Consider the following 26,674-nt stretch of genomic DNA (forward strand, 5'->3'; position numbering starts at 1 on the left):
ACCAGTAACAATCTTCTCATTTAAGAGATGAATCCCAAACTTCCTTCCTTCATTTATGTTCACAACCTACTGGGGACACTTCAAACCCCATCCTAGATTCCTCCTCATTTTAGTGGCACTAACACCTCCCAACTACACTTCCTTCACATGGGCTGAGGCTCACAACAAACCACAAAATGAAGATGCAGGCAAATAACAGAAGTTTTACTTAGCATATTGCTACTTACTTGGCCTCCAATCCACTTAGGCACCATGAGATTACCTCCAGGTGACAGTAACTGATACAAAGCAAGATCTAAATAATGGATGCTAATGCCAGTTATGATCATTCTGGGAAGCGCGCAGATCCACTGAGCTCAGTAGAACAGTAAGAAGGATCCCACGTCAGAGTCTTTCTTTCACTTCTCCAGAGTCCAAATAATTTATTTACTTATTTTTAAATCATAATGCACACAGAGCAAAATAAAGACACAAATATTGCCTCTAGCTTCTGCAGCATTGAACTGTGAGGGCTGCAGAATTAGGTGCAGTGATTTTGTTCCTCGGTGATTCCAAAACCTTCCCTATTTAAATTATATGAAGGAAAAAATGGATTCAAACCATAGGAATGTTTAAAAAAAAGAGTCAGAAGTGCCTCTGTGAGTCTGAGAGTCACATCTGCTTTCCAGCTCCAGAGCACTAGAATTACTCCAGAGGGAAGCAAACCAGGGAGGGAAAAAAAAAAAAAAAAAAAAAAAGAAAAGAGAAAAAGGACAGGAAATGAGGATCAGCACATGGCCAGGAATTTGGGGAAATTACATATTTAAGGTGGAACAAGCTAATGTCTTTAAGGTGGATTCCATTTGCAAGCTGTGGGATTTGTTTTTTATTTCTACACATTGATGTGTGTGTGTTCAGTCTCTGTTACCCAGCCAACAACAATGCAGCAGGATTCAACTGCACTCTCTTCCTGCTCCCTCTCCCCCTACACTCACTGCAGAAAGATTTGTTCCTTCTAAGGCACTCGGTGCTCAGAAAAATGTCTTTCAGCAAAAGAGGAATCCTTTCCTGAGTGGCACCTAATAGTATAGAGAGCAGTTTAAGTCTAATAAACAGCAAGTTGGAGAACAGCTGCCCAGGCTGCAAGGGACCATCTTGCAGGGATGGATCAACACATCAGCATTTCCAAAAGTGGTGTCCACTAGATGATCTTAAGGTCCTTTTAACCCTAACCATTCTGTGATTCTATGTTAAAAACCCCAACTGTTTCTAGAAGCAGTTTAATCTTCCAGCAAGACTGAGGCATAGAGCTCCATAGGCAGAGAGGATGATGGCTGACACCCAACACACTTGTCACACACATATGGGGAGCACCTAACTCATCTTTCAACAAGAGGGGTTGCTCAACTTAAAATGTCTCTTGCAAAAAAGCCAAGGGCATGCTGCACTCCCAACTACCATGGGGTGGCTGGATCATCCACTGTCCTTCCAGCAGATCACCATGAAGTGGCTACTTAAGGTACTACAGCAAGTGTCACTGTCCACCAGAATCCACTTCTGCTATATAGAAAAACGTGTGTTTTGAGTTGGCCTGAAGGAGTATGTGAGGAAAGGGGGGGGGGGGGAAGAAAAGGAAAAAAAAAAAAAAAGAATTTCTGCTTATTGTAGAACTGTTAATATGGCAAAGGGGAATCTACAGTAGTAATAAGGCTGCATTTAAGAATAGCAAAATAAGCTAAAGATGTCTTGCAATGTTTCCCTCCTCTAAAAACCCCCTATGTGCTCTTGATTCCTCTATCTGCAACTTTGGATTCCACTGCTGTGAATGATTAAAAGAGAAAAAAATGTGACCTGACCAAACCCAGGCATTTTTGAGTTCCTCTTATCTAGAGTGCCTTCCTGGCTCCGCTGCTATCTTTATTAGCCTATTCCCTCTATGAGAGCATTAAATAGAAGTTAAAAATAAAAATTAAAAAACCCCATAACTCAACTATATCAGCTTTCTAAGTAAGGGACATCAAGAAAAACAACAACACTGCTTCAGTCAGCATTTTCACAGTCCTCATTCATAGCTGACAAATCAAGCAGAATTCAAAACAAAAGCAAGTTTTGGCTTGAGGAGGGAAAGGAGAAGACATAATCACTGTAATTATAAGCTGAATGGAAAAAGATGACTAGATGAAATGTTTTGCACTGCCTGAGAGATATATCTCTGCTTTTAAGCTACCTGTTGTATCACATCTTGTTTAAAGAGAAATGGGATTTTTCACAGCACTGCTGGATTCACATACAGGTACAAAACCAGGGGCAGGATCATGAAAAAACACTAAACCCTAAGTATCGTGTGTGCCTAGATGGACAAAGCTCTCAGTAAGTACTCATCCTGACCTTATATTACCAAGACATAGCTAACCTACATCCTCCCCACAAGCACTTAAAAAAGGGGATTCCTAAGTCACAATTCACTTATGACTGCTGTTTCAAGCACATAACAAAGTTTGGTAAACAATGATAACTTCACCTGCCCTCAGAATCCAATCTGTGTACATTGGAAATATCTAAGGTAGACAGGCAGAAATCAGGCAAATTATTTGAGACCACCAATCAGTTTGGACAAGGGCTATAGCCAGCAAACTGATCTCTTCTATCCCTGAAAATAGCATTATATCCCCCAAACAGCTCAAGAGATCACAATCAGCCTTTCAGCATTGCTATCAATAGATTTAAACATGTTATAGAATAACTCTTCTACTGGAAACATATTAAAATTACATAGAACAGAAAGCTTTGATAGGTCTCACCGATCTTAACTCAGATACAGGCTTTTAACTTGAAGGAAAGAAAATAATCTACACGTTCAGGAATTTCCTCACTGGAACGGTCCACAGCTTTTGCAGACACTGTAGTGTTACTTTAACCACCATTGTATCATCATAGCCTTTTCTTTATGTTTCTTCAAAAGGCATTATGAACAATTTGGGCTTCCTTGCCTAGCTACAGAATTATTTAAACACTAAGTGAAGGACCAGAAAAGCTCATTGTCACAGGTTCTGCAGCAGCCTGGCTGCATGGCTTCTTTACCTTATGTACCACCATCCTTCCAGGTTCTTTTGGATGACCTCCACGGTGACCCCTTTCTCGAACCCAATCTCATCCTTCCCCTGGCTGGCGTACGGCTGGATAGTGACATATTTCTCTTCTAGTGAGGGGAGAAAAGGCAACATCAGTTAGGGTCAGAATTGCTCCAGCTGTTTTTCTGCTCTGCTTGCTTTTAAACTGTTATGCAGTGATTACGTGGAGCCGTTACAAAAGGCGGAGCCCTGCTCAGGGGCCCACTGATTATTTATGCTGACGACATGATAGATAATCAGCCCCTCGCCACTACCCTGCTGCTGATAATCACAAAGTGCTTCCATGCCAATAATGACACAAAGTCCCCTGAGAGCTCTCCCCCTTCTTCCCGCACCCGCCTCTCGAAGTTCCTCGAGCGGGTAAGGGAGAGGATTTGAAGCTGGACTTAACTCCCATACTGTAACTTGACAGAATCAACCCGCCTGCCAAATCAGCCAAGCGTCACTGCGGGAGCTCCAGCCAGCTGGCTCTTTGAACACGCACATGGCTGCAGAAAGCATTGTGTTACTGAAACCCTAGCCCACCATCCCAAGAGGGACCGATCCTCCCCAACTCAGAGGGGCTGGCCCATCACACTGCTCTCCTGGCATTTCCCAAACAGCACAGGTCTACAGCAACGAGCTTGAAACAGTATTAAAAGAGTGATAAAAGAATAAAACCACTTTGCATTTGACAGGAGACCATACAACATTTGTACTCATGGGTTGTGAAGTGTTTTGCAAACATACTTTTGCTAGACCTCACTCCAGAGAAATAGATGTGTGGCAGTGGTAAATGAGGGCCAGAACTAAGACACATACTTCAAAAGCACAAGCTAGATTTCAAGTATGGTGTCTGAGACAAAAACTCAGCATCTCTATTCATCTGCAGCATCTATCCCCTTCCCAGCCAGGCAGAGGTGAGCAGACAACATTGCTGAGAGCAAGTCAATGAGCAGAATAGAACAGACACTTTGTCAGCATCTTCCTCCACCATCTACTGCAGCATTTCCATCATGCTCAAGGTCAACCTTTTCCTCCATTAGTTTAAAAAACTACAAATGACATTGAAAACATGAACTACAAGCCTTGCTCTACAGCAGCAGACATGGAAAGCATTACCAAACCCCGCTCCTGAACCCAAGCTACAGTGCATGTAACAGCATGAGTTTCTGTAGCTAGATCAAAGGGAGGGAAGGTAAGCAATAAAGTGCACCCCAACCAGCCTTCCTAGCACTTTCTACTGGCAGCCACAACAAGGTACGGCCAGGAACAAATAGTGGGTTGTCAGTGCACAGGAACAGGCAGGAAATTAAGTAAATCCAGAGCTCCTGATCACCACAGAAGAAGCTGTGAAAAGGTTGCAGCAGCTTGAGGCAAACACTCTTTTGAAGAGAGTGAAGCAGACCCAACCATCTGTTTGGTTCTGTGGCTCAACTGCATTCTGTTGCTGGGTAAAGCATGGAAACTTTAAAGAAAAAACCAAGCCATTACTGAGAGAAAGTAAGAAATAGTACCTCAGAAAGGGTGAGGGGGAATGTTGGCAGAGCATCTGATAGCATCTCTGAAGTCAACTTCTCTTGATCAGTCACATTTGGATCCTCACAATTCTGATGGGGTAAGACCTGTCAAAACCATTGCCTCCAAGAGGAAAATACTCTCTCCTGTTCTCCGCTAGGAGGGCTGCTTTGACTGTCCTATCACTGGTAAGGAATTCCAGTTAGTTTGTAATTAGCACCATCAGGATATGATACTGTCCCTACAGAAATACTTTATTACAAGATGGGGTCCGACAAATGAAACCTGGGCTTCAAAGTCACAGGAAAAGAGCAAAATTAGTTGAGAGGAAAGCCCTTCAGGTGACTCCTCCCTATATGAAGGAAGGGCTGCATGGAAGCAGGAAGGGAAGAGAGAAGTTTTCCCATAAATCAAGACAATAAAAAAAGTGTTAAAAATCGATTTATAAAAAAAGAGGGTCCTACAATGTTTTTGTTTAGCAGTTCTATTTTTAAGCCTACAGATCAAACCCAGGAAGCCACCACTACAGTTTCCCCTTGCAAAGTGCTTTCACAGCAAAAATTACAGCCATACACGTTTGGTTTCTTTCAGTAGTGCAGTGGATACCACAAACATGCATGAGGTTTGTAACTTAAATAATACTTAAACAGTATTATGGAGATATGGGCCTCCTTGCAATCAAAGGGTGATTCTGTTCTGTTTCTCAAAGAATATATCTAGCCAGTGAATGTTTTATATCAACCAAGATTTGCTGAAGGGAGCAGTGGAGCTCTCAGTGGCTGTGTCACTTCAGACGGCTGATGTAGCATTCAACATATCAGATTACTATTTCAAAGTCATTAAGAGAAGATATTTGACACTTCGTGACTGATACATAAAGTTACTGGAAAGACTTTATATAAATGGCTTCAGGAGAGAATCAGGAGAGCATTAGTCAGTAGAAAGAGGCTGCTCCAAATTACACTGACAAATCTGAACTTTCATCCTGGTTTCATCCATATACTTTGACAGGCAATGGTATAAGACACAAGCCAGTGAACCATCCCAGACCTACCATCAAAGTTGTATGCCCAGATCTACAGAGAATACAGAAGTGTTTAATTTAGATTCATTAGATTTTGACTTAACAATTACCAAAGGAGGAAGGAAAAAAGAAAAAAGGAAAAAAAAAAAAAGGGGGCAAACAAAAGTATAATTTGTATTCCCCAGCTGCAACTTCTGTTACATCAACTTCACCATTGAGGTCAAGTGGGCAGAATAAACTTTACTACATGTTACAAAGCATATACATCAGCCAAAAGGCTGCACTTTGGAAATAATGGGATGAGAGTCCTACTACCTTTCAATATAGAAATAACAAAGGCACCTTTGTTGTTAGCACCTGACACCCAGAGATCTGTTAATGGCTCAATTAGCTAACTTCACTTATACTTCTTTACCACTAATTTGCAGGTCAAAGATACCTCTCCAGCTGAACCAAAGGAGGTACCTCTATTGAAAATTCAGCTGCACTAGTAAATCTGAACAAGGCACACATGAAGAAGCAAAGCCTCTTTGGCGGAGGACTACAATCTGCCACATCATGCTTTATCCAACTTCAACCCACTTAGCTTGGCAGGGAAGGATTAGTACATGTCATTCTCCCTCCTACCCAGACATAGGCACTACTTAAAGCATGCACGATGAGAACTTCTGCACTGTTTGGGTTACCTAACTCAGGTACTTGTAGCTGTGCTCTGCCCAGCCCTTCCAGACACCTCAGCAGCCCAATGCTCAGTCCACTAGTTATTCTAAAGCCTCACTTACCTATCAATCTTTCTACTTTTCCCCTTTCTCCTCCCCAGATAAAGGCAGGCTTCTATTTTACTCTGGTTCTACCTCAAGTTTCCTGAAGACAGACAATAGAGGCTTGGGACCATAAATAGAGACAGATCCTGGTGGATTACTGGGAAAAGTGTGGACAGCAGAGAACAGTGCCTGTGTCCTCGTAACAGCCCACAATACTACAGAGAGGGCTTTTACTAGCAACTGAGGTTGCCCCCCAACAAGTGTAGCACAGGTTGCTGCAGTCCAGCTGGGAGGTACGCATATATACAGGACAAAGCATTTGAGCTGTAAAATGCCCTGCATTACAGCTTAGTATGTGGTTTGTGCAGATGTATGCAACCATACTATTTCCAACAGATCTCCTACAAGGAATATAGTAATATTTCAGTTATGGGTCACACCTTCACAAGCCACAGACATCTAATGCCCCTTCCATGGCTGTTAGAAGAAAAAACAAAACACCAACCCCCCCCCAAAAAACTTCAACCACAAACCAACACCACAACCATTTTGCGTCCCTCCAGCAATATAGCAGTGTTCTGCCAAGCTGAGGCCTTTCCTATATACAAATAGCAATAGCTTTTAAACTAAAAAGCTGCTCTAAAAGCAATTTTTGAATGCACGCCTAGTGCTGCAGTAACTGAGACCATTCCCTTTCCCTTCCTTCACCTTGCCTTGTACCCATCACATCTGCTTGCACAGTTCATGACTCTTCCATGAGATGGACCTGAAGCCAACCTGGCCAAAGAAAAGTCAGTATGACCCTAAGGCTGGTTTGGCTCACTGGAGCTCTGCACAAGCATAAAGGAGAAAGGGAGATGCTGGGGAAGGTGAGACTAGTTCTTTCAGTAGAGGCACCACAAACTCTGTGTAAAACTCTTCTCTATACTAAACCAAGCCAGTTTCAATGCAGCTTCACTTAATTTTGAAGAAAGAGACCTATTTCTGAGACTGCTGGAAGCAGAGTCAAGGTAATCCCTATGAAACTTAATCTAAACCCAGGCTAGCACAGTTTAAGTGTGCTCACACATCATTTCCCACCCATTTTAAGATGCAGTTTAATAAAGTGAAACTTTTTGCATAAATAGGATTTGTAATGTAAACCATCACATGATTTACAGCAGAGCAAGATTACCTGTAGGCACTTTGGCAATGCTTATCAAGTAGTCAAAGGTCACCTTTGCAGCCACTGGGGACTGAAATACTACTTCTGTCTCACCCAGCCTGTTCAATGGCTATGATACAACATACTGGTTGCACAAAAACTACGGATGCCACATTTAACTTGTTACATTTCAGGAGGACTTAATGTCAATGACATTTATTTTTGGATAAGTGCAGACCATAACAGAGCTTTGTGTTTTTTCCTTTCGTGTAAGATTGCAGCTTGTAATTAAAGCACCAGCAGATGTGTCCACTCCTTCACGCTGGCTTTAAACAGCATATAACCAAATAGGTTTTCTTTTGTTTCACCTGCTGTATTTCTGTCTACTAGTAAAAAGGGAATCTCAATGAATTTTTAAGCATTGAGCATGGCGTTTTCCATATCAGGTGATGTGTTAGGACACCCCTCCTGCAGGAAAAGCCTGAGAACAGTTAAGATGAAACTTTGTCCATTCCTGAAGAAACTGTACCTAACTGTCTGACGGAGCACGACACCGAAACCTGACAGCTTGTGAGGCTCCTCCAATCCTATCTGTCAAACCAGCATTTCAGACTTTACACGTGTACATGCGCACACACATACTACACATTAAAGTTATGAGGTGTCTTGAGAAGGCAACTTGGTCTCTCCTCTGGCTGTCTGGATTTATACTTACTGTCAGGTCAAGGAAAGCAGACCTACAGTTTTACTGCTTGAGTTGTAATGTACAGCTTCAGTAGCACTTTCCAAATTGTCCCGATACCCTTGGCACTGGTTATTTCAGATTCCTCCCAGTCTGCCACCAAGGTAACGGCTCCTTTCCTCAACATCTTCAAAATCTTTTATCACTGCTGCTCCTCACCACTAAAGCCCTGATCTGGCCCTTCAGCCCCTTTTGCACAGCTACTACAGTCACCTCCTGCCCTCTTTGCTCCTTTCTCAGAGGAACAAATCACACTGCTCTCGCCAAAGGCTCTTGACACAGCAGCACTCTGGTACCTCAGCCAGACTCCAACCAGGTGTACACACAATTCAGATGTCCCATCTCAAATTTTCAAGCCTGTGTGCTGTGCCTTGCTTTAATATCCTACTACACACTCTCACATGTTCTGCTTCCTTTGGATTTCCCACTCCTCCAAACCCTTCCATCTTTTCCCACTCAGCCCCATACCTTTCTTATGATTCCTCATCAACCTAAGCAGGCTCCCTCCTCCATGGTATCAAATAACCCGAAACTCTCAAATCCTTTCTAAAATAAGCCTTACCTACCCTGACTTTCTGCCTTGCCAAACAAACTTGGGTTTAGCCCTTCCCTAAAAGCTTTTAAAAATACCAAATAAATATCACTTTCCACTGTGAAAAACGTTTTGGTGATAGTAAGATGCATGCCAAATTGCCACTTGCCCAGGTTCCTTTGATGCACAGATCTCCTTCTCTTTGTTTAGGCTGTAAACTATTTGGGACAGGAACCTTGCCTTTAAGCAGCTAAAATACCATGCACGTTTCCAGTCCTGCATAATCAGCCTCATCTCTCCCAGGCAAATGGCCAGGGCTCATATGTTTCTGCTTCCAAGTTGTGAGCGCCCTGTTTCACATACCTCTCCTTCACCTATATTTTATAAGTTCGCTCTTTTCTGCCTCCACAAGTAAGCGTGGAAGTTATCTCCAGCACTTCAGGAGCCAACCAAGTCAGGGAGTAATTTCCTTTGCTCAGCTGGTGTTTGTACATGCCCCCAACTTTCTGTGACCCCATCCTTGTTTGATATGCCAGTAGGGGTGGGGATAGGGGGGAATTGGGTTAGAAATTAGCCAATTAACGATTTCTCAGCAAAATGCAACAGCTCCAAACCTACATCTTCCAAACCACAGAAGAATTTTCTTTCAAAATACTTTCCCCTCAGTCAGCAGTCTGCACTCGCCCTCCCCCACTCCTCCACTCCACCCCCACTTTGTCAGACCTGCTTCTGGAAAAAGTATCACTGTTCCAGAAAGCGATGCATTAATTCAACATGGACTTTGTTTTACTTGTCCAAATATTCAGCACAGAAAATAACTGTACACAGTTATCAAATGTGTTCATCTGCAGACAGGAGCTCTTCCGTCTTTGTTCCTCACCTGCAGCCCCTTCACCCCCTTTTTTTGTTTTAAACAACAGAAAACCTTGTGCCAACAGATAGAAAAGAACAATAATGACATTTCTTCTAAACAGTTCTGTATTGCGCATGCTCTTTCTTCAACCAGCAAGGGGTAATAAACATTTACTACTTTCCTTGGAGCACAGAGGAGGAAAAAAACCCCAGATGAAAAACTAAAAAGAACAAACTAAGTCTGAAGCCGCTCTGTGCTGGTTTGATTTATGCACAGCAAAGCAGCCTTGTGCTGCAAATGGCAAACATTTCACCAGCATCATGGACAAGCATCGAAAAAGAGTGGAAACAAAGGGAAAAGTCCTGTGGGTAATGAGGGGGCTGCCAAAGAGGGCAGAGGAGCTCTGGTGGTATGCAGAAGCACACCAGCCAGCCTGTATCACTAGTACTGATCAAGGGCTCTTGCCACAGCTACAAAACTGGTTGCAGAACGACTCAGCGAGGGTAGGAGATGGGGTTCAAGTATCAAGACCAGCTCAAGATGAGGTTCAATTATTAAAGACTATTGGGTTACGTGGCTGCCCTCCCTCTATGCCCCATCTCCCCCCATCAAGCTCCCTCTCTCCATAAGTTATGCAAGTAGTAGGAAGACCTATAGTTTCCAAGTTCTAACTTTAACTCTTTCATTGAATAGCTTATTTCTTGTGCTAGCAGCTGCTCTTAAATAACAGGCTCATTTGGCAGAAATTCAGCCCATATGTCACTGTACTGTTGACATGAATAACTTTAAAGTACTTTCCCGCATTGTAACAGCTCCAGTTAAGAGTGTTGGGCATAAAACCAAAGCAGCAATAACTTATGTCAGATATCTGGCATATAAAACAGGCATGTAAACCCCCTCTTTTCCCAATCAAACTCAAATAGCACAAATGACTTCTCATTAAATTAGCCCATAAACAATCCTAAATTGTCTTCCAGGGGAAGTTCCAAATAAATGCATATGTAGAATTAGCATTTTGCCCAGTACAAGACAACATGAACTCTGCAGCTTGCAGGTCTAACAAGTGTCAGGGCTGAGGAAAACTACAAAGATTCAGACTTCTCCTTACAATCCACATTTGTATTACTGGAATTTTGTAATGTATAGACAAAAGTTTAGTAAATGTACCACATTTTAAAACATTTAACATGTAAAAGAAACAAGCTCTGCAGCTACATAAGAAACATAAACCAATGTAATCTCTTAGATCTGGGCACACCATGGACCATTTTAAAGAGAAAAGTTTAACAACAAATGTCATCTGTTTCTCTTTGTAAAAATACACTACAGCTGTTCTCTTTGCAGATTTTTTTCAGCTTTAAAAAAGGAGCACTACCATGATATTCAATAATTTGTCATGACATTTTGTCATTTTTCTTATTCACAGACCCAGTAACGTTTCTCCCAAATATCTGAAGTTCAGGGATGCTTAGCCTCTTCAAATGGCTTTGGAAAGGGGAGAAATAAATGTTATCCCTGATAATTCTCTCCCATTAGGCAGTCTGTAACAGGGAAGCAAACACCCTTCCCTTCTGCACTCAGGCTTTGCCAGTGATTTTAATACCCAAGCCACTTAGAAAATCCTGGTCTTCAGAAACAACACATAATTCCTTCAGTTCTATGATAGACCTAGTTGGTAAAAATGCTTTATTAGTGGTACCCAAGTGTAAACACGAAGGGAAGCATCCTTTACAGCTTGCTTTTAAACTCCAGTGACCTCTTGGAGCTAACCCAACAGCAGGGACTATCTCAAGCAGAATATCGCTGGGTGGGGAGAATTGCAGCCAAAATGTTTAATTGAATTTATTTCCAAGAAAGAGGCCAAGTGGGGGAGGGGAAGTTGTTTTGCCTACATCGAACGATTCTGGCAAGCTCCTGTTTGAGCAGCTCTTCTAGTTCTTCTGGGCTTTGGAGTAGGGGCTTGAAGGTTGGCGGGTGGTGTGTGTATACTTCATGTGTTCTGTCATTTCAGTGCAAACCCACCCAAATTTGGCCTTGTTGGGAAGTCTTTTGGGTTGGGATGAAGGAAAGAAGGGAGAAAGAATCACTCCTGACCTCATATAAACTGTGTTCTTTTAGAGAACAGCAAGTTGGACACCCAGAGAGACTCATACTTTCAACAACTGCAGTTTGGAAGGCATAAATGTCTGTACAGACTACAGCTATGTCAGATGATGAAGCCACTGTCTCCAACCTGTCCCCAAGTATTCAAATCACTTTCTTTACTTCCAATGAGCCTGCTTTTTTTAAAAAGCTCCGTAACCTACTGTTCCAGATGACATTAAACAGGTTATTTTTAGCCAGCCTAGCTAGCTGTGGCTGAAATGCATTGGAGAGAGCTTATAGAAGCAGCTCAGCCATGGAGGGTGCCTCAAACCTTGAGATGCTGGAATTTGTGCCAAGTTCAAGTGCTGAGATTTAGTTTGAGATAAAGCACATGTTCTCCAACACACTCAAAACCCCAGCATTGCTTGGGCTTAATAGGGAAGAAACTGTTATGGAACAAGAAAAAGGCAGGGATGGAAGAGATTAGGGGAGCCTGTGGTGGGGAAGACTGTCAGGGAGGACACTGTGACACTGTCAAAGGGCAGTTCTGGAGCTGAAGCCCACAAATGGTGGGTATAAAAGTGAAAGAGGAAAAACCTGGGAATGCAATTTAGGTCCTCAAGTCTTACCGCAAGACTATGCTAAGGGACTGATCATGCAGTCTTCATATTTTATGAAGCTTTGTTTGCAGTATTGTATGAATATGAAAGACATTTATTTAAACTACTAAACAAATTGTTTAGAAAACTGATTCCCAGAAATTCTCCCAGTTAATTTGCCTGGAAGTATCTGGCAGAGTTTGTCAATGCAAAATAAGTAGCTCCCAAAGTCTTTGGGTACAGAAACATGCACAAGTTCTTCTGTCTTCTGAGAGTAGTTCCAGTTGGTGCAGGGTCTCCAGTAGGAAGAAAACCCTTGTTGTTATTTTGGCTTCCTTTGAGGCAAAGGTAGGTCACTGAGAAGTTGTATGTGCTTTACACACAGGTCTGCAAGAAGAACCACCATCAAATCCAGGAGAAGACAAATTTGCTACTTTAAAAGTACATCATTTCCTTTGTAGTAAAAGGCACCTTTTCCTCAACTGGGAAGCTTCTCTTGTGGTTACATTCGGTTCCACCTCTTCAATAAAGTTGGCTGAAAGTTACAGAAGTGAAAATTGTGCTTCCCCCCACCTCTTCCCATTTCAAAGTGCAATGAATACCACATCTGGACAATCTTGCAAGAAGGGGAGAAAGGGTTAGAAAGGGGTACATTTGGTCTTGGGAAGATGATTCACATGCACTGGAGAAGCGCCTGGGTTGGAAGATACCTCAGACTTCACCCAGCCACCGCTTCAGAACACAAAGAGCTTACCCCCCTACAAAGGCTCACTGTCAGATCAGCAAAGCTAAAACAAACCAACAAATAAATACTGCTGCTGGTGGTATTTTAAACACCCAGGACTGACACCAAAGGCTCCCAAAAGTTCTGAGTAAGTCTGTCTTTAGTACCAAGCACTGCTTGCAAGGAAGAGCAAGCTGAAACTGAAATGATTCTCATCTTTCCACACCAAGCACTTTTCCAGTGCACACATCTCTGGCCATAGCTTTTTGGCGTTCTTCTGATTTTAATAGCCCTGAAAGTATCACTTGTCCTTGTTGAGGTAGGAAAGTGTCGTGGTTTGAGCCCAGCCGGTAACTCAGAACCACACAGCCGCTCGCTCACTCCCCCCCCCCCCTTCTTCCTCCCCCCGCTCCCGGAGGGATGGGGAGGAGAATGGGAAGAATGCAACTCCCACGGGTTGAGATAAGAGCAGTCCCGCAACTAAGGTATAACACAAAACCACTACTGCTACCACCAATGATAATAACGATTAGTGAAATAACAAGGGGAGAGGATACAATTGCTCACCACCCGCCGACCGATACCCAGCCCGACCCGAGCAGTGATCTGGGCCTTCCGGGTAACTCCCCCCGGTTTATATACTGGGCATGACGTGCTGTGGTATGGAATACCCCTTTGGCTAGTTTGGGTCAGGTGTCCTGTCTCTGCTTCCTCCCGGCTTCCCCTCCTCCCTGGCAAAGCATGAGACTGAGAAAGTCCTTGGTTGGAATAAACATTACTTAGCAACAACTAAAAACATCGGTGTTATCAGCGTTGTTCCCAGGCTGAAAGTTAAAAAACACAGCACTGCACCAGCTACTAAGCAGGAGAAAAATGACTGCTATAGCTGAACCCAGGACAGAAAGACTGAGTACAAATATGCCCAAAGTTAAAACACAACAGATGTGAGCTTCCCAAGCAGCACAAGGAGTCAGACGGCAGAGTTACCTTTGGTTATCAGCCTCCAGCTCTTGGGGTGCCTAACCCTGGTTCCAAGACACCCTCGTGCTGTCATGTACAAAATCCACATCTGAACTCTGGAGCTTTGGCCTCTTGCTACCAGAGTCCTGAAGATGCAGACCCTGGCACACCACAGCCAAAGCTAGAGCACGGCTTTTGGTGCACCCTTAGGGGCTGGTGCCATAGGAAGCTATTAATTCACCTCGACTCTGCTGCCTGTTGACTATCCCGCCCAGCGTCCATCGCCGGTCCAGGCGTCTCAGGTGAGCCTTGCGTCGCTTAGAAACTAGTTTGGAACATGGAATGAAAAAATAAAAACAAAAAAAAGGAAAACAAATGATGGCAAGGTGAGGAATAAAAACAAAACATGGCATTTGCAAGCTCTGGTCTTGCTAACAAGAATGAGTTAGGTGGCATGCAGACAATTTGGTTTAGTTTATATAGTACAGTGGAATGAGTTAGATTCTTAAGCCTGAGCAATACAAATCACCTAGAACTGTCATAAATGGCTACTCTTGCTATGGCTTTCCTTAAGAAAAAAAACCCCCAAAACATGCACACACCCCAAAACAAGCTGCACAACTGAAGATTACTTGTCCAAGGAGGCTGGGTCAACATCATTGCTGTTGCACCTCCTCGTTAGGATGCATGATCTTTGGAGATTTCAGTCTATAGCATGTGACATCAAACCAAAACAGGGCTCTAACCCTCTCTAAGCAAATTATTACACTATAAACAAAATCTACAGGATAAATCAAAGGCAGCCTCTCTTGTGTGACTTCATGTGTAACAACAGCACCCAGAAAAATAACCCAGGTGGAAAGTGTCAGATGTCTCCTTGTTTGTAACACATGGCTCAATCACTGCCACAGCTGATTGTCATAATCCAAACTTCTAATACTTCTAATACTGATTACAAATACAAGGAAAAACCTAACCTTGCAATTACTGAGCAGGCTCAAGAAGCTAACAAGCCAGAACTGAGAATTAGTTAGACACTGAGACAAAAATTTATGCTGAAAATATAAACAAAGACAAGACACCTACAGAAAGGGCATTGTGAGAGCAGCTGTGCACAGAGGACACCACTTTATTCTGGATTACATATGTAGAACTGTATTCTGACCTTGTTATTCTTGTGAAGGTGTGAACAACACAAACCATTGGACTGGCATAGAAACACAAACACTTTCCTTTTTCCATTCATGGGCTTCCACACTAGTTTGGCAACTAGTACAGGGGTGCTTGGTGCTGCTACAAATCAATGTGAAGTGTTACACTTCAGCTATCACTAAGGTGCAAACACAACTGTTTTGCTAGATACTGGGAAACTGTTTGTAAACTCTGACATGAATAATCACTCAACTCCGCTTATGTGCACCCATGAGAGCAGACACCATTGTCTTCTAGAATCATGTTCTGTAGACAATCAGAAAAATTATTTGATTAGGGAATGATTAGCTGAACAAGTTAAAAAAAAAAAAAAATCAGTAATTTCCCCAGAAGGGGCTTTTGCCTTTTTACCTTTTATATCTGTCAGGGGGTTAGACCAGACTTCAGCACCCAGCTCACTCTCCTGAATTTCTCCTGTGCTATAACGCCTAAACCTCCCTAGTGAACTGAAGTGGAGGTGTGGTGTTGAACAGACCCAATGTCCGGTTTGTGGTACTCTGTATTTCCCCTTTGGTGCCTTGTGTGTCATAGAAAACACACAAATTTTCAAAGGAGCTGGATTTTAAGCTTATAGGTCACTGTGTTTTCAGATGGAAATCAGTGATCCTCTTGGAAGCCCCTGGTGGCACAGAACACGAACTGTCTTCACTCCCTACTGGTAGAGTTTTTCTTACCAATTGCTTTAAACAGGTGGCTTTCTCCAAATCAACAGGACATTAGACTGCCAGTTACACACACACGCTACACGAGAGGCAACACAGGACACCTCACTAGACATACAGATTATATCAGATAGAGAAGTTAAAGCTAAATTCACAGTAAGGCTGCCTGCATTAGGAGGTTTCTGTAGAAGAATGGAAGAAATGAAAGATGTTGAACTTAAAGGCTTGCAGGAGGGGTGTAGAAAGGGTAGAAATTTGCTTCAGCTGCCAACAAAGAGCAGTCACCTGCTCCAAGAGCAGTTCCTTGCTCCAAACACCAGGAGTTCAGAGGACTCAGCCATCCAGGAGCACCCCTTGGACACAGTGGGACACACAGATCCACCACACCACGTCCTCCTCACAACATATGACTACCCCCAGTGATAGCCCTGTTATACCACAATGCTTTTTTACAAGTCAGGTTTTTTTCTCCTCAACAATACTGAATTTTGCCATTTGACCTCAGACTTGGACTTAGTTGATCATACTAGAGATAGTCACCAGAAAGGTTATTTATCAACAAGTGTCTAAACCTTTCCAGAGACCATTGTAAGATGTTTACTTTAACAGCTCTTGTGGCTGCAAATGTTTCTTTAGATCGCTTTCTGAATGTTTTCCAAGCCTTGTAAGATGGTGTTGGTCTAAACACAGGCCCAGGTAGCAGTCAACTGTCTACCCTCATCCTGACAAAAGACGTTGTGCAGGCTCCAGCGCAGGGAGGAAACACTTTTGTCTTTCTAAGGGAACAGACTATTTAAACAGACACACATGGAAATATTACTGCTATGTAGAGGCAGCATTATTAGTAAGCTGCATTCAGCACCTCCTTATCTTTACAAGGGGCTGCCACAGCGGAGCAGACCTCTGAGTCTGCGTGGCTTATGGACTTGTTCCAGGCCTGCTGCAAATGGAGAGGGCCAAAAGGCTGACATAGAAAGCTCCCTGAATTAGTGTTTCTACCCTTTCAAAGTAGGGAGAGCATAAACCGCACAGCTGCAGGAAGGCAACATCTCCAGGAGTCACTCTGAAACTTGCATGAACTCTAAATCCACAGGCTAGGGCACTTAATGAACTTAAAGTGCCTTCCTCCTCAGTTTTATTGGAGGCTCTATCTCCTGGCAAGATTTCTGTGTAAGTATGTACGCTTTTGTACACTTTCCTTTAAAGAGGGTGAATCTGAATTGTTCTCTCCTCTATTATGAAGTAACTATTATGAGGAGAAGAACAGCCCATGTAAAGAAGCGGGGGAGGTGGAGGGGGTGGGACACAGGGACAGGACAAACAACAAAGAACAAAAGAAGACTCAGCTTATGTGGTTAATAACAGAAAACAAAGTTACAGAAAAGCAAGTGAAAGTTGGGGCACATCAAAGCAGCTGTGGAGGTAATGCAATTACATTTGTCACTGAGATGGAACTGAACAGAAAGTGAAGAACAGTCTCAGGTTTCAGCATATCTGGATTTGGAGTAAGGCAGGGAGCAGGACTGATGACCATAGCTGAGGAGAGCAGTATAATGGATTAAAGGGGACTGAAAGGAAAAAGATAAGGAACATCTGATGGATTTTCCATTACCCAGGAAAGACTGCTGTGTGGCAACAGCCCTGTGCAGAATATGCTCCAGAGGGCAACATGAAAGCCAGAGGAGAGCTTGAAATGAAAGCAATAAGGCTGTCAAGCGTACATCATATTTAAGAGTCAGGAAAAGGGAGGAAGCTACAGACCAACAGACAGGGCATTCTTCAACTCTTTCAGAAAAGAGCAGTAAGCTTTTGTTCTTTACTAACTGCTTTTGCATCCGCTAAGATGTTGCATCATACCAGACTGGTTGCTTGCCTACCAGTCTACAGTCAGTCTGTCTCTAAACCCTAAGTGACCCAGGATATGGGTAGCTTTGAGCAGGGAAAAATGAGCTGCAGAGCCAAAGATTTCAATGAGCCACAGATGTCACCCTTGGGGCCCAGCACAAAGTTATGTTTTGCCTGTGTGCTACCTTAATGGACAGATGGTCACCCCTACACATCTCTAATCCTCCTGCCTGTAAGGAAAGGTTAGCTGAGTTTTCACATACGTTTTACATAAGTGTCATATCAAGAGGACCTAGAAATTTAGCAAGAGATTCATTAGAATGGAACAAATAATAATAAAAGTGTCCTTTGTACACAGTTGCTACATGAGAAGTCTATTAAGATGTGGTTAGTCTTTCATAATGGAACAGAGGAACATGTGAGGTTGTACTATTCCATTTCTGGAACCTGAATTAAGCATCTTTAGCCAAAAAACAGCACAGCTAAATGTATATACATGACAAATGGCATCTCAGTTCTAATAGAATGAAACCACACCAAATAAAGTTACCTTTCCACACAATCATAGACCACAGCAAACAGCAGTGAAACTAGTTTCAAAGATTAATGAAAAAAATAGTAATGAGAAGCAGCCATTAAAGTTAATTCTCACTCTTTCAATGGCCTGTGGCTCTAACAAGCATCTTTTTCCAGTTAAAAGCTTTCACTTGTGTAGTTTGTGCAAACAAGCCATGCAAGTTCTCTCCTTCCATTGACATGAAAGTCCAAGACCTCTACCAGAGCATACTGCTTGGACTTGCATGTGAGTTGTTTGTGTGATTTTTAAAGGGTATTAAAATGAGCATTGAACCTTTAGTCACACTGACAGCCCAAGCTGGTCACAAAGGGATTTGGTACTTCAATTTCTTCTGCAACAATCTTACTAATATAAGATGAGAGAAGAGGTTTTGCACAAGATTAATAGCCACAAGTGGCAGCAAGAGTTTTCAGAGTTTTCCTATGGGGGAAAAAAGCGTAAAGCAAGTGAATACCAGTTTCCCCTTGATAACAAAAAGCTTTCCATACCTTCCCCAAGTTTGGATGTGTTGATGTCAGAGTCATCTCTGGTTCCATTTTGGGATTCCAGGTATGTAGCAGGGACCCAGCCCTGCTCCTCTGCTGTGCTCACAAACCACCAACCTACAAAAAGAAGTATAGGAAGTTGCTCATTCAACATTAAGAGGAGTAAGAATAGCAAGATGCTACTGAAAAGGCAGCACAGAGTCAGCAGCTTTAGTGCAGGCTTGAGTTATTCTAAACCTCCTAGAGAGGGGGTTTAGTTCTATTATACGATTTCTATGAGATACTCTCACAGCAGTAAATGAATGTGCAGGCAGGCCTCGTGAAAAAAGGGTACAATGCAACAAACACTCAGTTTATTTTAAGAAACCTGAAGTCTATCCATAACAACTCTGATTTGAGTTCTCCAATTCAATTTCTCAAAGCAAGCCCTGCAACATGTACATCTACAGTATCAAAACAGTTGTATGTATATAGATGAGGTCACAGAAGTCAAAAGATGGAAACAGAGAAGGCTTTAGTAGAAGGACACATATTTCAGAACAGGATACAAAAGAAGTGCTTCTAGAGCACTTTTTACCACAGCTGTTGTTTAACAATCATGACCTGAATTCAATTCCCTGGGAAGCTGGGAAGTACTGCACAGAACAGAAATATAAGAGAAAAGCTAAGTGAAATGTGACTTTAGGCCATAAGCACCAGCTATTTGCCTTCCCACCTGAACATCCAAGCTTCTACCACTATCTACAAAACCCTTCAGTATTTAACAACTGTACACATACAGATGCTTAGGTCACATCCATGTATAAAATCTATAGGTGAGCCATCTTTAGGGTAAACGCATCCAAACCATAACTATCTTTGCCTCTTTTCTTGCTTGCTGCATTGATTTATGAATCCTCCACTGGTTTTGATGTAGACTCACTCACCCAAGAGCTTGCTGCTCTCAGATATGAGCATAACTAGATTTTGCTCCATTCAGGCAAGGTCAGGGTTAAGATAAAGGACAACAGAAAGCCAAGCAGGTAAACTATTTCTGTTGTTTTCTACAATCTCCCAGTCTCCCCCAAAAATGCAAGTTGTTTTGTCAGGACGATGCAAACTATTGTTCAACACCAGACTCCTCAAAGGGAGCTGAGAAAATAGCATTTCTAAACATGCACCTTGAAACAGTTTACAGACTTTGATGGCTGTCATAAACCCACAAATTTCACTGGGAGACTCCTAAGCCTGTTGCAGGGACTGTGAATAGCCAGCTTGGTCTGTAAATAGATGGGGCACAAAACCTAGTTAATTTATGGTGGGGCAAAGCCCCAAGACGTGTGACAGCCACAGCTAGGAGGCCACAGCCCTGGGCCCAGTAAGGGGAAGGGAGGCTTCGCTGTGCTCTGCCAACATGCAACTTTCTTCAAAGACAAAAAATACCCCAACAATGCTCAAGTGTTCATGCTAAAAGTGACCCAAGTTCATTCCAAATCCTATCATGGAAGATTTTACCAGAGAGCAGTAGTTGCAAACCCTCCTTCTCCTCCCTGGGGCCTTTGGCTGGGAGACAATATGCCCCAAGCAACAAACCCCTCACTTGCCACCACACAGCTGCTAGGTAGCTCTATTTATTTACTCTCAAAACCCAGACACTGCTCTCCATTTTCTGGCCCAGTAGAGGTTTGGAAACTTTGCTTCACAAGGCTCATGGTTGGAAAGTTAAATTTAGTTATTCCCCCTCAGCAGGAGGTGGATTCTCCTGCCATGAAGCCCACAGCAGTGAACACGCAGGATCTGCCAGACCGTTTCAAACACGCATCTTCATGGTTGTTCCTTATTTTACTACCAATGTATCGACACGGGTAGCAAACACAGTTTAGCATACATTTATAATTTGGCACAAAAAGTGAGAAGTTGGCTTTCAGCTGATATAAATTAGACTGGAATAGTTTATGTAAACTCTTCCTCAGGAAGAAATTAAACACAATTGCACAAAAAGAACTTGCCTACACTTAAGAACATGTGCTTAAGCCAAACTCAAACCATGGTAAAAACGTCTTTGGAGGCCTGGATTGCCCAGACTTGTGACACAGTGCTAGCACATTTCACAATACACCTCCTCTGGTTTGGCTCACTGAGCTGCATCATGGCCTCAGAGCTGAGTTTAAGGTCTTGTGTTTGGGGCCATAGGGTAGCTGAGCCTCCATTCACCTAAACAGGGCTCTCTGCAAAAAAGCAACCCCTCACGACCACACCTAGACACGCACACACATATCTCCCCACTGCTATTGCCAGCTTCTAAAAAGCCTCAGCAGGGAAACCTCCCAATTCCACTGATCTTAAGAGCAGGCTCCCACACATGTGGCTGGAAGTCAAGTCACATTTGAGGTAGGTTATAGTCAAGTAACTCAACCAAATCCATTAGTCTAACTGAGTTAATAGTCTAACTGAGGTTTTAAGCTGCTTTGATTCTTCAAGCCATTGGTAAGATTGAAGCTCCTCTTCGCCAGAGAGCTCAAAGTTATAATTTTTTTCTAAAGATTGTCTTTATAAACTATGTGCAGGGGTAAATTATACCTGAGAAACCTCCTCAGCTACTGAGAAATCAGCAGCATCTGTCCAGGTTCAGAGAAAACCAGCCCATGCTTTGAAATGCTCTTCTCCCATTTCAAGCTTGCTTCTCAGAAGGACAAGAGAAAGGTTTTAATGCAGATCATTGGAATAGCATGTCCACACACACACACACACACACACACACACACAAAAAGTATGTTTGACTTAAACAACCTGAACCACTGAGAAGCCTGAAAAACTTCCAGCAGCACTCCCTGGCAGCAAAGTCAAAAACGGATGCTCACAAGGAAGATGTTCACAGTCTTAGAGTGGCCAGGCAGAGATTGCAGAGGTAGCTCACTCTCTTTGAGGCAAAAATCTGAATTATGATGGCACATCTAAGCCAGGAAATCAAAGCATAGTGCAAGAATTAAACTCCTAGCAGAAAATGGCTGAAGCACAGACAAGTTCCACAAGGCAGTCTGTGCATGACAGCCACAAACTGCAGATCTCTGCCTAGCTGATCATGAAGTACTTGTTCTGCACCATCCCCTTTTCAGAAGGGCTAGGGCAGCTACCATTTGGTCCCACCACCCTTTCTCCCTCCCGCCCTCCCAAGTTCATAGGGGTTCCTGGTTTGCAGGCAGACTGGCCTTTGTGCCATTGTAATCCTGACTTTCTGCAAACAATCTCTTGTCCTCTCCCCTGCCATCTTTCCTAACCCAGAGCATCACAGAAATGTTGTTAGAAAAGCTGCTTTTGAAACGCTGAACAAAACATTGCATTTATTTTGAGTTCTCCCTCTATGCTGGAGTTGAGCTCAACTTCACAATCCATTATTAAAACCATTCTGCAGCAACATCTGCAGGGAATTATGTAAAGTTATCTCTGTGCACTGCCAAGCCAGTCTGAGGTTCATTCTTGCACTCACACCATCTGTAAAAATTAGGCAGTGCTTTACAGCTTGAGTTAACCCTTACAGATGCCCCTATCTCTTAGACATCAAAACACAACTCTAAAGCTGATGTGGCATGGATCTCTATACTAAGACTCATTAGCCCTCATCCCTGATGAGGATTCAAAGGAACTTTGAGTCTCATCACAGAAGGCACAGAGGGAATTGTAGCCACTGTGAACAGACCAAGCTCAGCCTGAGCTTTGCTACATTACTCCAGATCCTACCTTAATACTAATCCAAGAATATGAATTTTTAAGGTAGGAATACAATTTTCTCTCTAGATTTGTTGACCATTTTCTTGGTATCTGTCAGCATCCCTACCTGTCAGCATCCCAAGATGCCTCTATACTCTAGGCTCCAATAACCCTCACATATTTTCAGTACAGAGCTACAATAGTTACAAAGAGATAAAAGGTTCCATTTTTCACATATACATACATGTGGCAAGTTGATGGTTGCCAAATAGATTGGTTACACTAGAGTGAATGACTAAAATACTACAATTGTAAAAATCATATTCTTGCTTTTAATTGTATTCCTAGTCCTCTCCCCAAAAGGCTTTCAAACAAGGAAAAGACTTAGGCAAGTGTTATTCACAACCCACACCATGGGAAACTACTAGAACATAGTTAAAGGGATGTCTTTTAGGCAAGTTTACACACATCCTCACCCATCCATGCTTCAATATTGTCCCTTTCTCCACACCAACAGGAAAACTAGCTATTCCTGTTGAAGTCTGCCTAATCATAAGAAACCATAAATTACGTGGGGGGGGGGGGGAAGAAAATGAAAATGCATGATCATGCTGGACTGGTTTCTAGTTCTCCTCTCAGCCATTAATTTCTCCATAGACTTTGATTGTCAATTTATGAGCTTAATTAAAGTAAACAAGAAGGATAGCAACACTATAAAAGTGAACAGGAATCTCTCCTGCATGAGCGGACTACACATTCATCTAAACAAATACTTAAATAACACTCCACCTCTCAAGAGTCTTGGAAAAATCCCACTCAAGCAGCAGTCTGGTACATTTGACATGTGCTCTTCGGACTTCAGAGAGCTGCTCCCTTTTAAGTCCTTCTGCCTTGGAATTAAGTCTTGAGGGTTTTTTTGATCCAACAACTTAAATTGTCCTACAAAGCAGTACTAGATGCAATCAGGTCACTTCCAGACCTGGCACACAGAACTTTTCATGCCAAGAGCTGATTACTTTCCTTCAGACATGTGACCTGCTTCATTAAAAAACAGCTAAGGTAAGCACATTGCTATGCAGATGAAGGTGCTTGCTTTTTCCACCCTTCTAGAGCTCTTCCCACACAGTACATGTACATTTGATACACATAACAAAATCAGTCAAAATTGCCTTGGACAGACCTCCAAAGAATATGCATAAGCAGAAACATAAAGGCCCCAGAAGTAGCATTTTGCAAGAGGGATTTTCTGCAGTAAGCATATTCTCACACCCACTTCCTAAAAATACACTACAGTGTCCATACACTGTTAGATACTATCATTGTACATGGTCTGCTCTCTGTAAAAGGATCCTTCAGTCCCACACACTTGGCAAAGGTGCTGGATTGAAAACTTTGAATTCATATGAAGGCCAGTGTCCGATTTCTGAGCATTTTGTCCTTAGCTTCACAGAAGAGGCATCTTTCCTTTACATATGGAGATATATGCAAGAGATCTTCCTAGAGTGGAGCTGACTACAGCTTGGGCTACAGAAGTCTGTGTGTGAGTCACTGCACAGCAGACCAAGGCTGTCATCTCAGGATGAATTATTAAAGTTGGTGAAATATTAAAGACAGCTTTCATCTTTAAACACATAACGTTTCCAAGCCTGTGTGCACTGCAAACTTCACTGCAGCCACCACTCAACCATGAAGCAACATTTGTCTCGTTTTAAAGATGGAAGTGGGGCTGAAACAAAGACATGCTCAGGGAAGAAAAATGTGCTTGTGGCAGACGTCCTACTTGAACACAATTAAGATCCACAGCACAGGTTCACAGCCTTTTATGTGCCAAAGCAGATTGGGCCACATACTAGGATTCCAGCTCAACCATGTTTTATGATCCTTCCAGACAGTTCACATCCTAGAGCTACATGCTAGGAGCATGGTTTGCATAGGCAATCCCACTTGGCCCCCATGGGGGCCTCATTTTGCAAAGTGTTGCTAGCCCAAATGACTATGCCTGATTGCTCTCACAGTCAAGAGTGAAGGTTGCTATCCTGCTTGCAACAACTGTGGTTGCACTCCGGGTACTGAGTACTGCTTTAGGAACTCAGGAATAAAACTCACCACCCCAAGTTACTGCTTAACTCCAAGAGGTTTTTTAGTTTGCTGATGAAATACCCCAAGAGCCCCACATAGGGGCAAAGTTGTTCACTTTTTCGTGTGAGAGAAGAGATGAAAAATGATCATAGCTGTCACTCCTTTCATGGTAGCGCAGCATGGGAAACTGGAGCTTCTATAAGAGTTATGGAACAGGTTTTCTACCATAGCATTAAAAGCTGAATGAAGAATTACAAACACTAAAGGCTACATTCTGCCCAGCAAGCTACCCTCAATACTTAAACTGGAGTAATGCTTTTATTATTTAGTGAAGAAAGAACACATTGAAGGAGGAAGGGAGGAGAGACTGCACACTCCTATGCCTTGCTCCAGCGTTCAACTAAAATCTACAAGAATCCCTACAAAAACATAACAGGAACCAAACCTTAATAGCATCACTTAGGAACCTTGACTACACAAAGCACACATGCAGTGCCCCTGGAAACACTTTTCTTTCCCTCCTTAGGGAGGGTCTGAAAGCAGAATTGTGTTCTCATGAGTACAGGCTGCAGCAGTTTTTGCTTTACTTGGTGATGGAAACAACACTTGAGGGCTTCCTGAGGTGAGGGAGAAAATGGGGAGCAGGAGGTGGGGCCTTCTGGAAGGCTGGACTCTATTGATATCACTTTTTGGCTATTAACAGCCTTTTGCCTTATGGAGCTAAAAGCTGGACAAAAGGCAAAAAGCTGAGACCACGGTTTGCTGTTCTCCGACATTTGATAGTATCTGCAAATGCTTAGGACTCAGCAGCAGCACAGGAAATCACATTCGTTGCAATGCTTTGGGTGTTACTGAGTTCAAGGAAAGTAAAAGCGAATCCCAGAGTTTAGGTACTGAACATATGGGGGAAGAATAGAGTTATTTTCTGCAATAACTAGCTACTAAGGTAACTAGTAGTTTCAAGTCTATATGGTTTTGGATTTGCTATCCTAATCCTTCCAGTCTGTTGTCTTCTTCCACCTCTACTACTTACTTCGTGGCATTGGTAGATGGAGACTTCTCAGCTGTGCTGTTAGTACATCTCCTTGCTACTGTACTCCAGTTCCTGTGGCTGCAGAGCTGGCTGGCAGTCAGGGCCCACTACATGTGAATAACTATCCTGGTTATTGCTGCTACACAGGTTTTTCCTGGACCAAAAGCAGCTGACTAGGTGTGTACATAAGTGCTCGATACAGAGTCCCAAAGTGCATCTCAGATTCTGGCTTAAATATCTAGCTTGCTTGGATTGGTTTCACATCACATTATATGCATAAACACACACGTATATATGTGGAAATTCACACCCTGACCTCTGCATTGAAGTACATATTACTCTAGTCTTCTACTGGGATTGGAACCATGTTTCCTGGACTTCTGGAAAAAGTAGAAGCGTTCAGAACACGGGAAAAGTTCATGGGAAAAAGAGAGAACTGGATAATATACAACTCAGCTCTAATACTTTATGGGTTAGATCACTAATAGAGACAATGGATATTCAGAGTATTAGACAGCTAGGAAATAGCACATTGCTGCATTTGTTCAAGCTAGTAGGTGACAAACCTTCCAGAGGTACACATTTAGCAAATTACTTATATATTTGTCTCTTATTACAGTTGTGACTTCTTGTGTATGTGTATAGGGAGTTGTTTTAAGTAAAGCACACAGTTTCTCTTTGAGTTCTGATAATACAAACTGATAGCTACAAACTCCAAGTGCTGTATCTGCAGCTATTTGCTATGGCCCAATTGTTACCCAGGGGGTTTCCCTCCCTCTTTAAAAATAAGGACCACAGATTTGTGTATTGACACAGCTGGAATGAAGGAATCTGCCAAACACGTTTTCAAGAATTGGCATGTACATCCACAAAGCCATCATAGAATCCAGTACAAATTACACAAGTTACGTCCTTAAAGCAAGGGAGTAAATGCACTAACTATTTCATTATCAGCTATGAAAAAGTCTTGGACATCGCCTGTAAATCCCAGATCAAGTCCCATCACACTCCAGGTCACCAGCTTCTCCTAAACTGTCTAGAAGCATGGGGTCCCCAAGAC

General features: G+C 42.7%; 1 protein-coding gene across 4 annotated transcripts in view; it reads right to left on the reverse strand.

Moving 5' to 3' along the window:
• The window catches only part of SH3PXD2A (SH3 and PX domains 2A), a 265,696-nt gene that overhangs the window by 19,650 nt on the left and 219,372 nt on the right, over positions 1-26,674 (reverse strand). For 2 of the 4 annotated variants that reach the window (XM_030487967.1, XM_030487966.1), the window contains 3 exons: positions 18,819-18,932; positions 14,276-14,359; positions 3,061-3,178 (listed from right to left, as the gene is read on the reverse strand). In XM_030487967.1, coding sequence (XP_030343827.1) covers positions 3,061-3,178; positions 14,276-14,359; positions 18,819-18,932 — 316 coding nt within the window. The remainder of the gene's footprint in view (positions 1-3,060; positions 3,179-14,275; positions 14,360-18,818; positions 18,933-26,674) is intronic. The other 2 variants (XM_030487968.1, XM_030487969.1) reach the window with 1 other exon arrangement.

This window comes from Strigops habroptila, chromosome 5 (genome assembly GCF_004027225.2).
Source record: "Strigops habroptila isolate Jane chromosome 5, bStrHab1.2.pri, whole genome shotgun sequence".
Taxonomy (NCBI): domain Eukaryota; kingdom Metazoa; phylum Chordata; class Aves; order Psittaciformes; family Psittacidae; genus Strigops; species Strigops habroptila.